Raw genomic sequence first — 13,656 nt, forward strand, 5'->3', positions numbered from 1 at the left:
CACACACACACACACACACACACACACACACACACACACACACACACACACATATATATAAAAAAGTACGTATATATACCTAAGCATAAGTACTTATATATACCTAAGCTACAATATCACATGTGTTAGAAGGTACTGATTAAAAGGCAAGGCAAAATACAAAGAGTCGTGATTGGACTAAAAGACATCTAGAAGCAGCCCACCTTTATAGTTGCATGTCTAATTATTATGTGAGTGTGTTTCTGGTTGCAGCTTTGCCTGCTAAAATTTCTCTTTTCTTCTCTCTTCGCAAAGAAAGCATTCGTGAAAGAGAGCGGACCACTTAGGCCGATCTCTCGTCACTCCGCTTCCATTATCGCTTCTTTCTAGCAGGGATGCAACCAGATGTCAGAAGCACAATCACACACAGTCATGCAGGACAGACACTACAGGGCCAGATTTAGATACAAGGCTCCCATGGGGGGAACTCCAGACGCCACCAGTTGTCTAGCTCTCCCGTCTTTTGTTTTTCCTCAACTCTCGCCTCCTTCAATCTCACCATCATTCATCCCTTTTGTCATTCTCCTTTTAGGTCCCCTTGTTATTTATTTATTATCACATCTCTATGCTATTTTTTTCTGGATCATTACTTATGTACCAAAGTAAGTGAGAAAGACAAACTAAACACAAACTAGTCAATTTAGTTGACATGCTCTTCTTCAACCATTCAAGTCAAGCAATCGTCTACATGTGTGCAGGGGCAACGAGGGTGGATGCCAGCAATCCAGACAGCTGAGCTTTCATTCGAGTTAAGATCCACACACACTACCAGCTGTACACACACACACACACACGCACACACACAAGTAGCAACACTCACACAGACTGGGGCCTTCCACCTGATCTCACTCATTAGGTCTCAGAGGCTATGGGGAGCAGGGCCAAAGCTGGCACTAGGTGTTAATTTGTGTGTGCATACGTGCGTGTGTGCGGCACGGCGCCAAGGTTTATATCTGCAGTCTGAGGACTTGTCCCTCTAGAAGCACAACCATCCCAATCCAGCTGGCCATTTATGACTTTATAAAGATGCAGGCATTGGATTCAACGCATTCTGCCTGCTCATTCAGGATTCATCTTCAAAGTCGCTGCTGAATCTGAGCAAATTTGTCAGTCCGAGAATATGTACGGTATATGTGTCTGTTGAATACTGCTGGCTCCCTTGCTGCGTGACTCTGCCAATTCCTTTCATATTTACATGTTTAATGTGTGCTTTCTAATGATAATAATTCTACAAATCACAGCTGATGTTAGACATGTAATGTCTGTAATGTGTGTAATATTTGCAGTTAGGATTAATTGACATCTCCAATCTTGCTCCAATAGTTTTTACCTGTGGTCTAGCTGCTCTATCATCCCCCTTACCATTTCTCAGTAGATTTGAGCCCCACCCCAATGACCTTTTGGTCTTCAGCTGACGCATCATTACGGCCCCATTAAAAATGGACAGCCAGCCATTGCCAGAGGGGTCGTTCTCATAATAAGAACGTCTTTTAATTGTCTTGCTCTGGAAATTTGCTGCTACATATTTGTGGGTGGATTCCTAAGGTTTGTTCCAGAATGACTGATTTCCAGTTTGTTCAATTACCGTTTTGCTCTCCTCTTCTTCCTCACAGTAGATAATGTGTAAATGCAGTGTCAGCTCATTCATAGACCAGGTAGTGTGTTTTTAGAGAACATGTAAAAACAGATATGTGCTCTGAGTTGGTTTCCTGACCCCCTGGCCTCTTGCTCTTCAGGTTCCCATTTACACACAAACACACACTCACATACTGTTCCTTACTGCCTCACTTGCTCTTCATCTCACCCTCTCTGTCTCCCAGGGCGACAAAGCTAATTTGAGGCAGATCTTGCCCTAAGGGGTAAACTGCAGCATCTACACACACACATGCCTCCATGCCCCCCCACCCCCCTACTCCACCCTGACCACTTTATCTTCACCTTTCTGCCGTGAGCTACCCCCTGACAACCACAGTTAGCACTGACGCTAACTGATCTAGCCACTTACCATCATCATCTATGCAATTTTGCAGCAACACTGTCAACACCAAGAAGAGAAGAATGAAACACGCAAAGTAATGTTCACACACACACACACACACACACACACACACACACACACACACAAGTCTGCTGAGGACTTTTTGTTCAATATAATACAATTTCTGGCCATGTGAAATAAGAGTGATGTGACATGTAGTTTATGACACAGGCAACTTTTAAGCATAAATAGGAGGTGCTATACATGCATTATAAAAAGTAATGAAAATAAAATTCATGATGTCAACATGGGGAGCCAAGCATGAAATGAAATGATTCTGGATTCTTGGTGAAATTTAGCAGCGATTAAAGTGGGCGTTTTCAGAAAAGATTCAAATTAGATACATATGTCAACTAGCCATAATATGATCAACTTCTTACATTCGGATGCAAAAGGGGCTTCCTACAGATGAATTAATTTAACGTCAATATAAATATGGAACATTTAGAAGTTAACACTGTAGTGATTACAAACATCATTGATTTGTCATTTGAAAATATCAACTAAGAAAAAAAACAAACAATTTTCAGCTTTTTGAAAATGTCTCAAATTTCCACTTAGAATTATATTAGAACTCAGACCTCCTTTTATAAATGGTAGCATACTGGGAAGTGATGAATCTGTAGAGGTTTAAGGTAATAGCTGAGCATGGATCAATAACAAAGGTTTTCCCAAAAGAACATTGTCATTGTCACAAAATAAGTAACGGCCATAGCTGAATGGTAAATACGCTAATGGTTAAAAATGCTTAATGCTGCTATACATTAAATCTATTGATATTTCACAAAGGTCTAAGAAGAATTAAAATTACCAATGAGAAAATGGATATATCAATTCTCCAAATGAGCCTTATTCATATGAAGAGTGGGACCCCTTGTATTAAATTCACACTCTGCACAACAAATGGGGTGGCTGTGGTCTGTCATGTTGATGTATAGATATGCAGCCTCATGTGAATGTGCATGATATATGTGTGTAGAGCAGGGAGGCAGTTGTAACAAAAGGCAGCTATTTGTTTGCCTGCTCTCGACAGAAACACACAAACACATGTCCCTCAGTTGCATTCCCTCTTTTTCCAGTGGAACGCGTCATCCATCATTTTATTTTTTTTGAAATTTGTAAGATTTAGGAGTTCATTTCTGTTTTGCTTTTTTCTTTTCTTTTCTGTGGGTCCCCTGTAATAGAAGCACAATTTGACATAATTTTCTGAGGTTTTAGAGTAATCTGTGCTAAGCTATTGTAGCTTTGGTCCAACTAAAACAAGATTTCATTAACAAATAGCCTTCTTTTAGAGTAACTCGTTTCAAACTGGTTTTAAGGTAGCAGTGACTCAACATCCGCTTTGAAATATTGACTTCCACTATTAAATGATGAACTTAGAAAAAAAATTAGACAAAGCTTTCTGGTTGTGATGAAAATCTCTAAACTCAGTGTTGCCTCAATGAAGGTGAGTTCATTCAAGTGTGGCCACAAATGTCACGCCAAATTACTTTGCAATATAGACTCCATTTACAGAAAAATGTACAATTAAAATGAACAAATACATTTCATATGGATTGATTAAAATTCAATTACATGCATTTCTCCTTTTATCCTAAAGTAGAATTCAGTTCACAATTGATAAAAAGGGATTTGTCCAAGGAAACCCAGATGTGCTATCTAAATCATTATTACTTTATTGTTAAAATTACCCATGTAAGTAAACATAAAAATATTCAAAGGCTTCCAGAAAACAAAAACAAACAAAAAACAAAACATTGAAATGATCCAGGAAGCCCTTCATGAAGTAAAATTTGTCAGCTTTTATGTAAAGGCTAAAATGATATGTAATTAAGTAAATTTTAAGTCCTTACTTCAAAAATGACTTCTGATTCCTGAATATCTCACAATTAAAAAAAAAAGTTCCCCCAAACTCTTAAATAAAAAAGGTGACTTTACAAACACCATAGCAAAGAGCTGCGTCGTCTTTACGCCAAGTGAAAGGAAGCAGATTGGATGTGTTAACTAGTAGACTGTTGGAGTTGCCAATATTACATTCAACTACATGTGTGTGTCTGTTAACAGCCACATACACAAGATAAAACTCTAGAGATGAGACATAGGTTGTGCTATGTCAGATCAACTGGGAGAACAAATGCTACGGCAGCAGCTTGTTAGAGAAAAGTGTGTGTGTGTCTCTGCAGAAAGAAGATAGACAGCAAACTTAGTTGCTTGCAATTATTGCAATTTCAAGAAAAATGTAATTGTATTTTTTGTTTCAATTAAAAAAAATACCACAGGTACTCTGTAGATGCATGTATAGGAAGACATGGTATTCATATTTTACAGGATCAGAAAAAGCTAAATAACTCTGAGTGGTAAAAGACATGGGGAGAGACGGAGGGTGGGACGGCTGGAGGGAGGGCTGGCACGGTGTCGGCACCGGCATGCTCCCTGACCACTGGAAGGAAGGGGGCGCGGGCCAGGTCTCCCATCAATTACAACCTTGACCCTTCTCTCCTCTCCTTTCTTGCCGTACCTCACACACTTTCTGCCTCATTCAACCATCCTCCCCCTGCCTCTCATCCTCCCTTGGTCCCCCTCCTCTGCTCCTATAAATCAATCTCTTACCCTCCCTCCCTCCGTCCCTCCATCTCATCCCCAAGGCTTCTCCCACCTTCACCATCCCTCTCTCCCTCTTTTTCTCTATATACCTTCCTCGTCATCCCTCCCCACTCCTCTCTGCCTGTTTTCATCGCTGGAAGTGCAGTGGGAGTAGAAAGGTCAAAGGTGGGCATACAGGAGAGAACGAAAGAGGCAAAAGGCAACAAGGGAATGTAAAAATGAGAGAGTGAGTGTATTTAATCAAAGTGGTGTTGGAGCAGATAAAATCTTTTGTTTTTTGGCTTTATCTGTCTCTGGGCAGCTACTGAAAGTGTTGGTTGTTGTTTTAGCTCTTCGTCTTCTACATGTAAATTAGAAATACATGCCTCTTGTGCACTTTTGTCCAAAGGTTCACATTTAGACAGCTAAATCTTCATCCTTCAAGAGCTGAGATGTTCTCTAAACATAGGCGCAGGCGTTACCTGATGTTGCATTGGGTAATGTGTGGGAACACAAAGGTATAAAAGTGAACAAAAAAGTTGCTCAACATACAAATATTTGGAAAAACAAACAGCAAATCCAGAGGATATTTCTAACTATTTTATGTGTTTTACATGCAGGATTGTTTGATAACAACGACACCACTGATCTCTTTATTTTATTAGGCTTTTACTTTTACCTATATATATCTTATTGCTAAATAATTCAGTGTTGACCATATTCCCAGTATATCTGCAGTCAGCATTTAGGCATGAATATTCGATCCCCTTTTTTGGCAGCATTGGTAAAGTTCATGTAAGTTGGTTGGGTTCCTGGCACAGACACAGTGTTATTCATAGACCATATATTTTCAATAGGATTGAGGTCAGGGCCATTCCAGAAGCATAATGCTGCTTTTAAATCCTGTTTTATCTATTCTGAAAGCAGTTTGGGAAGACTGCCTGTTGCAAATTCTAGCTGTGCCCAAAATGTCAGTCATAGGATGTCACCCCTTAGATGAAAATGGTTAGAATGTTTAAAAACCTTTCTGCACACCATTCCTGTCTACTAGAGAAATATTTTATGGTAAGACAAGCCAAAGGTTGGGCTATTTGTGCTTATGTATCTTTGGAAGAGTCAAGATTTTAAATCTAGAATCAATGTATGAACTGTCAAGTATAGGTGAGTTAGCATCATGCTATGGGTCTGATTTACTACTAGTGCTGTTGGTATGTTGCATAAACAGAAACAATTACAAAAGGGGAGGACAACCTCCGTATTTACTTTCAACTACTAGAACATTGAAACTCGGATGCATTTGGATGTTCTAACTTTGACATTCATCCCAATCCTAGGTCTACATAAAACCTGGATTGGGAATGGAAAAGCAGGCCAACACACTTTTCGGAAATCAAAAACCCAAAAGGAAAACCAATGAATTTAACGTAACTCCACCAATTTGACCAAAAAGAGTTTTCAAATATTCAGCAATGATTGTGTCCAAAATGTGTTGACGGCTACACAAAGTGTATGGCTGAAGTATAACTTTCTATGAAACATTGAACCAATTATTTTTAGGGTAAGTACATGTTTGAATTGGGGTGCTTAATTTTTTACTTTATGCAGATGAGATAAAATCAGCAATAAAACCAAATGTGTGCACCTATTGCCTTCTTAAATTTGGCCTCAGTTTTTCTAGACACATTTAAAAATGCCAGAAGTAAACGAGTTAACAAAAAATTGTAAGAAGAGACCTTTTCCCTTACCCTCCCTCAGCATGCCCACAGTCAGACACTTCATAAAGCGGCAGGCCTGGCATGACTTGCGTCTTCTCTTGGTGATCTCACACTCGTTGGTAGCGGGACAGCTGTACTCAATGTTGCCTGTGGCATGCAGACAAGTTGGAGAAAAACAGAAGGAGAAGTTTAATAGCAGATAAAATACATCAACAGGCAGACAGAAAGGCAGAGACACCAGAAACCCTCAGCAAGTGTTTGAAGAAAACCAGAAAGCTTAAAGTTGAAGTTCATCAAATGTGTGAATGAAAATATGAATTTGTGAAATTGAATGAATTAATGGGGATGGGATCTGTGAATGTTCGCTTGTAAGTACATTAGAAAATCATTTGAAGGTTAATTCAGATTAAGAACTGACTCAATTGTTTTTCCTTACAGAAAAATGATACATTCAAATATTTAGTTAAAGCACTGATGATGTCTTACAGGAAGAATTTCTACTGTTCAAAATTAGGAAAGTTTTGTCTGACTAATCAAGACGAGTTCCACTTTTTGAACTGAACTGCTAAATAAATACAATTCCCACAATATTCTAATCTAATAAGCTGCACTTGTATACTCTGTCATCCCTTAAATCACAGCTTAATTTGGTAATAACATCTACAGCTTTTGATCTGTTGGAATAAACTCAAAAGCTTGGTTCGTTTCTTTGCAGTTTTTGTTTATCTGAGGCTGTGGACATGTTATCATTTTAAACAGAATAAAGTTATCTTCTCCTCCCATGCCCACCTGACAACTACAGTACTCCAGCAGGCCGATACATCTCTCTCTGAAACAGAGTAAACAGTGATTACTATTGACTGCTGCAGCAGAGAGGATGTTTTCTCATTACTGGACTGATTAAGAAGCTAGTTAGCTCGGGAAAAGGCTAAATGCCCAAACACTTCCTAATGGGTAACAAGACACCCATTAATTGGCCCTGTTAGTTAAAGGCTAAACACTCTAAATGCTGAAGGAAATCCTACATCCTAATAGATGCAGTTAATGGGACTAGTTAGCCCACACCCAGCCTTTTCATGCTGATGCTACAGGAGGACTAGATTAATTCTGCAGTTAAGCGGGACACTTCCAGTGCAGAAACACTAAGTGTGAAACACTAAGTGTGCTAATGACATGGAATCTGCAAGGCCTAATGGGCACTGAGAAAAATTAGCAAAGAAACAGAGGAGCATTGCGTGCTGCACAACAAAAGCAATTGTTAAACCTGGCAGTGTCTGAAAACATTATCCATAAAAATCCTAAATTGACATAAAAAATTTAGATTTTGATATCATGGTGGCACACAAGAATCAATCATAATATAATACTTTTTAAATTATATTTTTAAATGCATTTATATTTACTAAGGGTCTGATGGACTCAGCTGAAAAGTAACAATCCCAAACAGTTTTTCCATCATCAGAGATCATCATTATTATAAATTACAATTCTGAACGTCATTCGTTTCCCCTGATGATGACAAATTCTGATAATTTATAATTCCCGCTTTAAACTGGTAAGAGACAAAAAGGAAAAGTACAACGACGTGATTAGAACCAACAGATGTGGACATTAAACTACATTATCCAACTAGATGAAAACATGCATGTTCATTCGAGCATTTAAAAAAATACAAAACATTTGCTGTTGAATAATACATCTTCAAAAAAATATATTGTCTGAGCGGTTCCTCCACTACATGCCTCCTCAGATTCGGTTTTCCAGCCGTCGTCCATCTTTTGTCTCCAAGTGTTTGCTTTTCTCTTGCCGTTTCATAGCCCCACACCTCTATCTCCCGTACTTTGTCCTCCTCTACTTTCCCCTTTATCCCTCTTTCTCAATAAAGGAGTGATAGAWGCAGGTTGTCAGGTGTTACTGGACTAAAGCCACAGAAACAGCAGCTGCCAGAGCCACTTCCTCCACACTGCGACACACACGTGCAAAAGCACGCCAGCCCACGCATAGCACTAATTCCTTCCTACATCTATCTGCCCAGTCCGTCCTCCCCCTTCTCCTTCCTTGCCCACATTCCTTTCCCCATTTTATTGTTTATCTGCCCCTGTCCCTCCACTCCTCTCCTGCCCCATGCTCTCCTCCCCGTCCAGCTGGAGGTGTTTTTTTGGTGATTACCTGTGGTTTTATTGGCTAATGGGTTGAAACACACCAATATGTCTGCCACTACCCATCTGAGGCTGGCCCTGCTTTCCTGCCAGGACAAACACACAAACACACACGCAGCAGGAACATGTGCCCAGACGTGCACATAAACCTTCGCTCATTTACATTTGGATGAACACTCAGACGTGCAGCCCACACAGAGGCACTCTGTCCACACTGAGTAGCCAAAGATATCGTCACAATTCACTTTTTTTTTGATGCATCCAAGAATATTTATCTTTCTGAACAACTAAAAAAAAAAATTCATGCAAGAAATGTTAATCATATTTAACAGAGGTTAGAAAACTGGTGGAGTAAATCTAAACAGAAGGCTTCATCTGATGAAAAATCTGTCATTTTCTTATATTGCAATCTTCTTTGACAATAGTCCTGCCACAAACTGCAGCAAAAATACTAAGTAAATTAAAATTTTCCTATTATTTTGGTAACATACACACTGCATCAGAAGGAGAGATTACAAACGCAGTAAAAATGAAACCTCTGAAGCCCAGGAATGTAGTGCTCTTTACAGCTTTTCAGGTTCACACTCGAAAAGAAGATTTCCTGTCAACACAGATACTCCAGCTACTGTATTTCCTTTGCAGCGGCGTCCTGGCCTGCCACATATGTAATCTTTAACAAGCCCTCGAAATAAAACGAAACAAGTGAAATTGGTTGAACATTTGACCCCGCAGCAATGACGGGTTAAACCTATATAGAGAGTCACGACAAGGTTATGTATGTGACCGTCTATTCATCTGTGTGCAGCGTGTGTCTTTACAGTACGGGTGTGTGTTTTTGCCTTTATCTCAGTGAGAGCGTGGGTGAATGTGCGTGCGCGTGTGTGTGTGCGTGTGTGTGTTCAAGTGTGTGTTCAAATCTAATCGGGATTTCACTGTGCCCTCGCGTCATCCCATAATAAACACATACGGGTCTCCAGGTAGTTGTGACCATGTAGAATGTGAGACAAATTCCTGCCCACATTTTCCTTTTTCTCTTGGGCTTTGCTGAGAAAGCTGCTTATCAGGGGCAAAAGAAGGCGAGTACAGATAGTTGAATGGATGGGAAAGCAGATAGATGAATCCTGCCTGATATGACTGACTGAATGGATCGATAATAGCTGACTGGCAGCTGGTTATTGCGATGGTGAACTACTGTAAGTGACAAGACAGCCGTCCTGTGAGCAGACGGATCCAATAAGTTTGAAATAAAATTAGCAAGTAATAGAATACTTTTGCAAGAACATTTACAACCCAAGTTTTTTTTTTTTTTTTTTACTTCTTGACTACTTTTTCTGCAACACTAAATGCAGTAGACTGGTGCTATTTAAATTAAACATATTCAACATGGTGTTGCCCTTGTTGTTCATGAACAGGGTTCAACACAGACTATTCAAACATTTTCACACTTGTGATGCATCATACAAAATAATTGAATTGCCTCATTTCTCAGGCAGACATTTTGCTCTAGTTGACTCTAGTTTTCTTTCTGGCGTTTGGCTAGGTAGGTCATATAAAGTTTTAGATTACGTTCTAGTTTGTCTTTGCAGCATTTCAGTGCAACTGAGGTTTCAAGTAATTGTATGAATTTAATATCCATGCCTCACTTAGGATAAAGGCATGGTCAAGCTGACCTTCATGAGTCACATAAAATATATAATGGTGATCACGCTGGGAGGTGATTATTGTTAAAAAAAACCCAAAATCTGAAGAGTACAGTCTGAATACCTGTACATGTTCTGCAATAATGCAAGCTCTAAGAAGACATAAGCAGCGGATTACAGAGCCTAATTCCTGTGCTCTTCTCATCATGTGGATTATTGCTCCATCCTGTCTTTACTCTACCCCCTTGCGTCGACTCCTGACCCGTAGACCTGACCGCTGCCCTTTCTCTGACACCATGTTATCTCCTAGAAAACAGGCTTACAGCAAACACTCTCCTGCCATGAGCAGCTAGATCTGGGAATGCAAACACTCCCATGAAATTGTTTTTGCTGTTGATGAAGAAGAGGTCAAGGTTATGGGTAAAAATGGGAAGAGGCGTTAAAGCGCTGGTGTGTGTATTGCTGTGCTTGACCAGGAGTCTGTATGTGAGTGTGACTGTGCATCAGATGATCAAAATGAAAATGATGGGAGTGAGTGAAAGTAAAGAGAGTCTCAGGGTCATGGAGGGTCATGGTGATCACTTGGGACTTTCATTCAGTGTCCTTGTTCAACGAACAAATTCACAAATTRATATTTAGATACTGTAGGCATTTTTTTGACTACAGTATCATATAAAAAAGAAGTTGAACACTACTAGATGCTTACCTTTATCCGCTCATTATATCTCTGCTTAGTTTAATATTTTAATTTCAAAAGTAAATAAACTGGAACCAAAAATCTAATATTTACTTTTTTTGGCGTATCCGTCAAATACGCCACAGAGTTAGTTACATCATGAGAGAAAAACTGACTTATAGATCATTTTTTTGGTGGGGGAAAGTTGAATTTGACAACAAATAAAGACACAATTTTAATGGAAGCCAACCTTGAATGGTGCGTTTGAAGAAAGCCTTGCAGGCCTCGCACGACGCGACTCCATAGTGGTACCCTGACGCAATGTCCCCGCACACCAGGCACAACCTCTTCGGCATGGAGTTCAACATGTACTCGCACTTAATTTGCGAATCTTCCCCAATAGTTGATGAACAGTCCTCGTAACGTTTCGATCCCGGGCCTCCAGCAGGTCCCAGGGGTCCTGCGTTGGAACCGTAAAGGCTTGGAGAGTCCAAGCCGTTTGGGTGGCCGTTCATGGTGGATGAGTAAGACCCAGAGGCGTCGCTGGAGCCACCAGGGGAGTGATGGTTTAGACTGTCAGTCAGAGAGGCAGGACTCGATGGTTCAGTCTTTATGTAAGAGGACGGACAATTCGACTCTAGGTGGCGCTCCTTACTGGACATTCTGCAGAGAAGCCTACAAAAACAGAAATGGGCAAAAGATACAAGAAAAGGGAAGGAAAGGACTGCCATTACTGCACATGCCATTTCAAAGAAGAAAGACTTAAAATTTGAATTGACTTTTATTTTAGGCAGCATATTTAAGGCCACATGTGCAAATGTAGACATTTAAAAGCAATTCAAAAGAAACCTATCATTAGAAAAACCCTGCATTGAGAAGCAGATAAGCCTGTATATAGCAGCACATCGTCACACAGCCACATTCACATGCTCAGGTGTGAGGTCATCCGTCACTCTCAAGTCAATAGCAGCTTGTTCAACATGAAGGTAATCAGTAAGCAGCCCCTCTGACGCTCAGTCATCCCGGAGACAGGTCATACATACACAGACAGGGATACATACATAGTCATACTGAGGCACACTCACATACAGGGTCAAACATCGCAGGCCACGCAGTACGAGGAAGTGTACATTTGGGAAAAAAGGAGCAGGTAGATCAGCATAACTTTATGATTATATTCCTCTGATCATCTTTTGTTCTGCGTCTTTTATTTCTCTCCCTTTTCTTGGTTTTCCTTCCTTCTCTCCCTAAGGAGGTGGGCTGGTGTCTTGTTAATGGCAGTTGTAATTAACAGCTATCTTCTCTCTGTCCATATCTTTCCATCCGTCCCTTTGTCTACCTTACTATCTATCTGCCTGTCTCCCTATCACTTCCCATTCAGCGCCATCTCTCTTTCTCTGCCCTCTCTCTCGCCTTCTCTTTCTCTTCACATTACTAGTCTCTGTCCCTCTAACCCTGCCCTCCCTCCTTTCACTCTCTTTCATTGTTAAAGGCAGAAAGCACAAAAGGGGTTTTTAATTAAGGCAGGATGCTGCTAAACGAGGGACTTCTAAAGTCCAGTCGGCCTGTAAAAGATCCCCATCCCACAGGGACCCATAAAACACAGACAGCGCTCCGACGGAAAATGGAGAGCTGCTCAGGTGGGGGAATGGCGAATGAATACAGACGGGAAGAAAGAAGAAGATGAGCAGAATAGGAAAAAGAGGAATTGCGACTGACGATGGTTGATCGACTTGAAACAGTTTTTCCCCAACAGCAGAGACATGTGCTACATCCCCCGCTAAAATAAATAACTAAAAAAAAAAAGACTAAACTTCTGAGATTTTTTTTAAAAAAAAGGTTTTTTCTTTTCATAAAATGGTATGACATTTGTGATGTCTGATACTTTGGCCCCTTCACCCTTTTCATCATGAATTTTATTCTACCTCATTCCTGCAAGTATAATTGAGGAACCCCCATTATTGGTGTCTTTGTTGCACACACCAATGTCTATAAATCCATTTATCTGATACTAAGGCAAGCCCCTTTCGAACGAAATGAGGGTTCATTGTGGAAAAACTGAGGAAACAAATCAAGACGGGGCAAAGTAGCTTAAAGAGACAGAGAGAGCTCATAAAGACATGAGGACATAAAGTGCAAGAATAAGACAGAAGTGAGACAGAGCATGTGATGGTTAGAAAGTGATGGCATGAAGTTGCCTGTGCTCCAACGGAGAGACCGAAAACAGCAGYGGCAGGAAAACGGGACTGGACTCATTTAAGTAGATGATGTGGTGGTGATGATTTAATCTCTCCTTTTCCCATCTCTATGCTCTTTTGTCCCCCTTCTTTTCCACTGTCAATCCCTCTGAGTACCATTAAGCAAAAGAGTTTAAGTGCCAAAAGATCTCTTTCCATTTCAGTCTCTCTTTTCCTCTATCGTGTCCTACTCCTTGCTCTCTTACCCACTCTCACTCTGCTTATGAATGAAAAATAATTGCCATCGCACGGGGAGAAATAAAAAAGAATAAAAAAAGAAGACATGCGTGCAGAGGAGAGGCGTAGAGGAAAGAAGATTAAGAAATCACAGCTAGTGCGCTGTGCCAAGTAAGAGGTTGAATGCATTTATGTATGTATGTTATCAGTATAATTACGGCGCAATGTAGCGGCRGCTCAGTGCTGAAGGAGCAGTCCTATTGTACCTTTCTGCTCTTCAGATGAGTGTGAAGAGAGAACACAAGGGCTGGGTCTCACTTAGTTCTTCGTGTTTTCTTGTGCTCAAAAAAATGTATAAAAATTGAAAAAACTGATTCAGTGTGTTTATATAT

At 40.3% G+C, this 13,656-nt stretch overlaps 1 protein-coding gene across 5 annotated transcripts in view; it reads right to left on the reverse strand.

Annotated features, from left to right (window-relative positions):
- Nucleotides 1-13,656, reverse strand: part of esrrga (estrogen-related receptor gamma a) — a 98,936-nt gene that overhangs the window by 38,431 nt on the left and 46,849 nt on the right. For 3 of the 5 annotated variants that reach the window (XM_008405748.2, XM_008405745.2, XM_008405749.2), the window contains exons 3-4: nt 11,101-11,525; nt 6,394-6,522 (exon numbers count right to left, since the gene is read on the reverse strand). In XM_008405748.2, the coding sequence (XP_008403970.1) occupies nt 6,394-6,522; nt 11,101-11,525 (554 nt within the window). The remainder of the gene's footprint in view (nt 1-6,393; nt 6,523-11,100; nt 11,526-13,656) is intronic. The other 2 variants (XM_008405751.2, XM_008405746.2) reach the window with 1 other exon arrangement.

Source organism: Poecilia reticulata, linkage group LG3 (genome assembly GCF_000633615.1).
Source record: "Poecilia reticulata strain Guanapo linkage group LG3, Guppy_female_1.0+MT, whole genome shotgun sequence".
Classification (NCBI taxonomy): domain Eukaryota; kingdom Metazoa; phylum Chordata; class Actinopteri; order Cyprinodontiformes; family Poeciliidae; genus Poecilia; species Poecilia reticulata.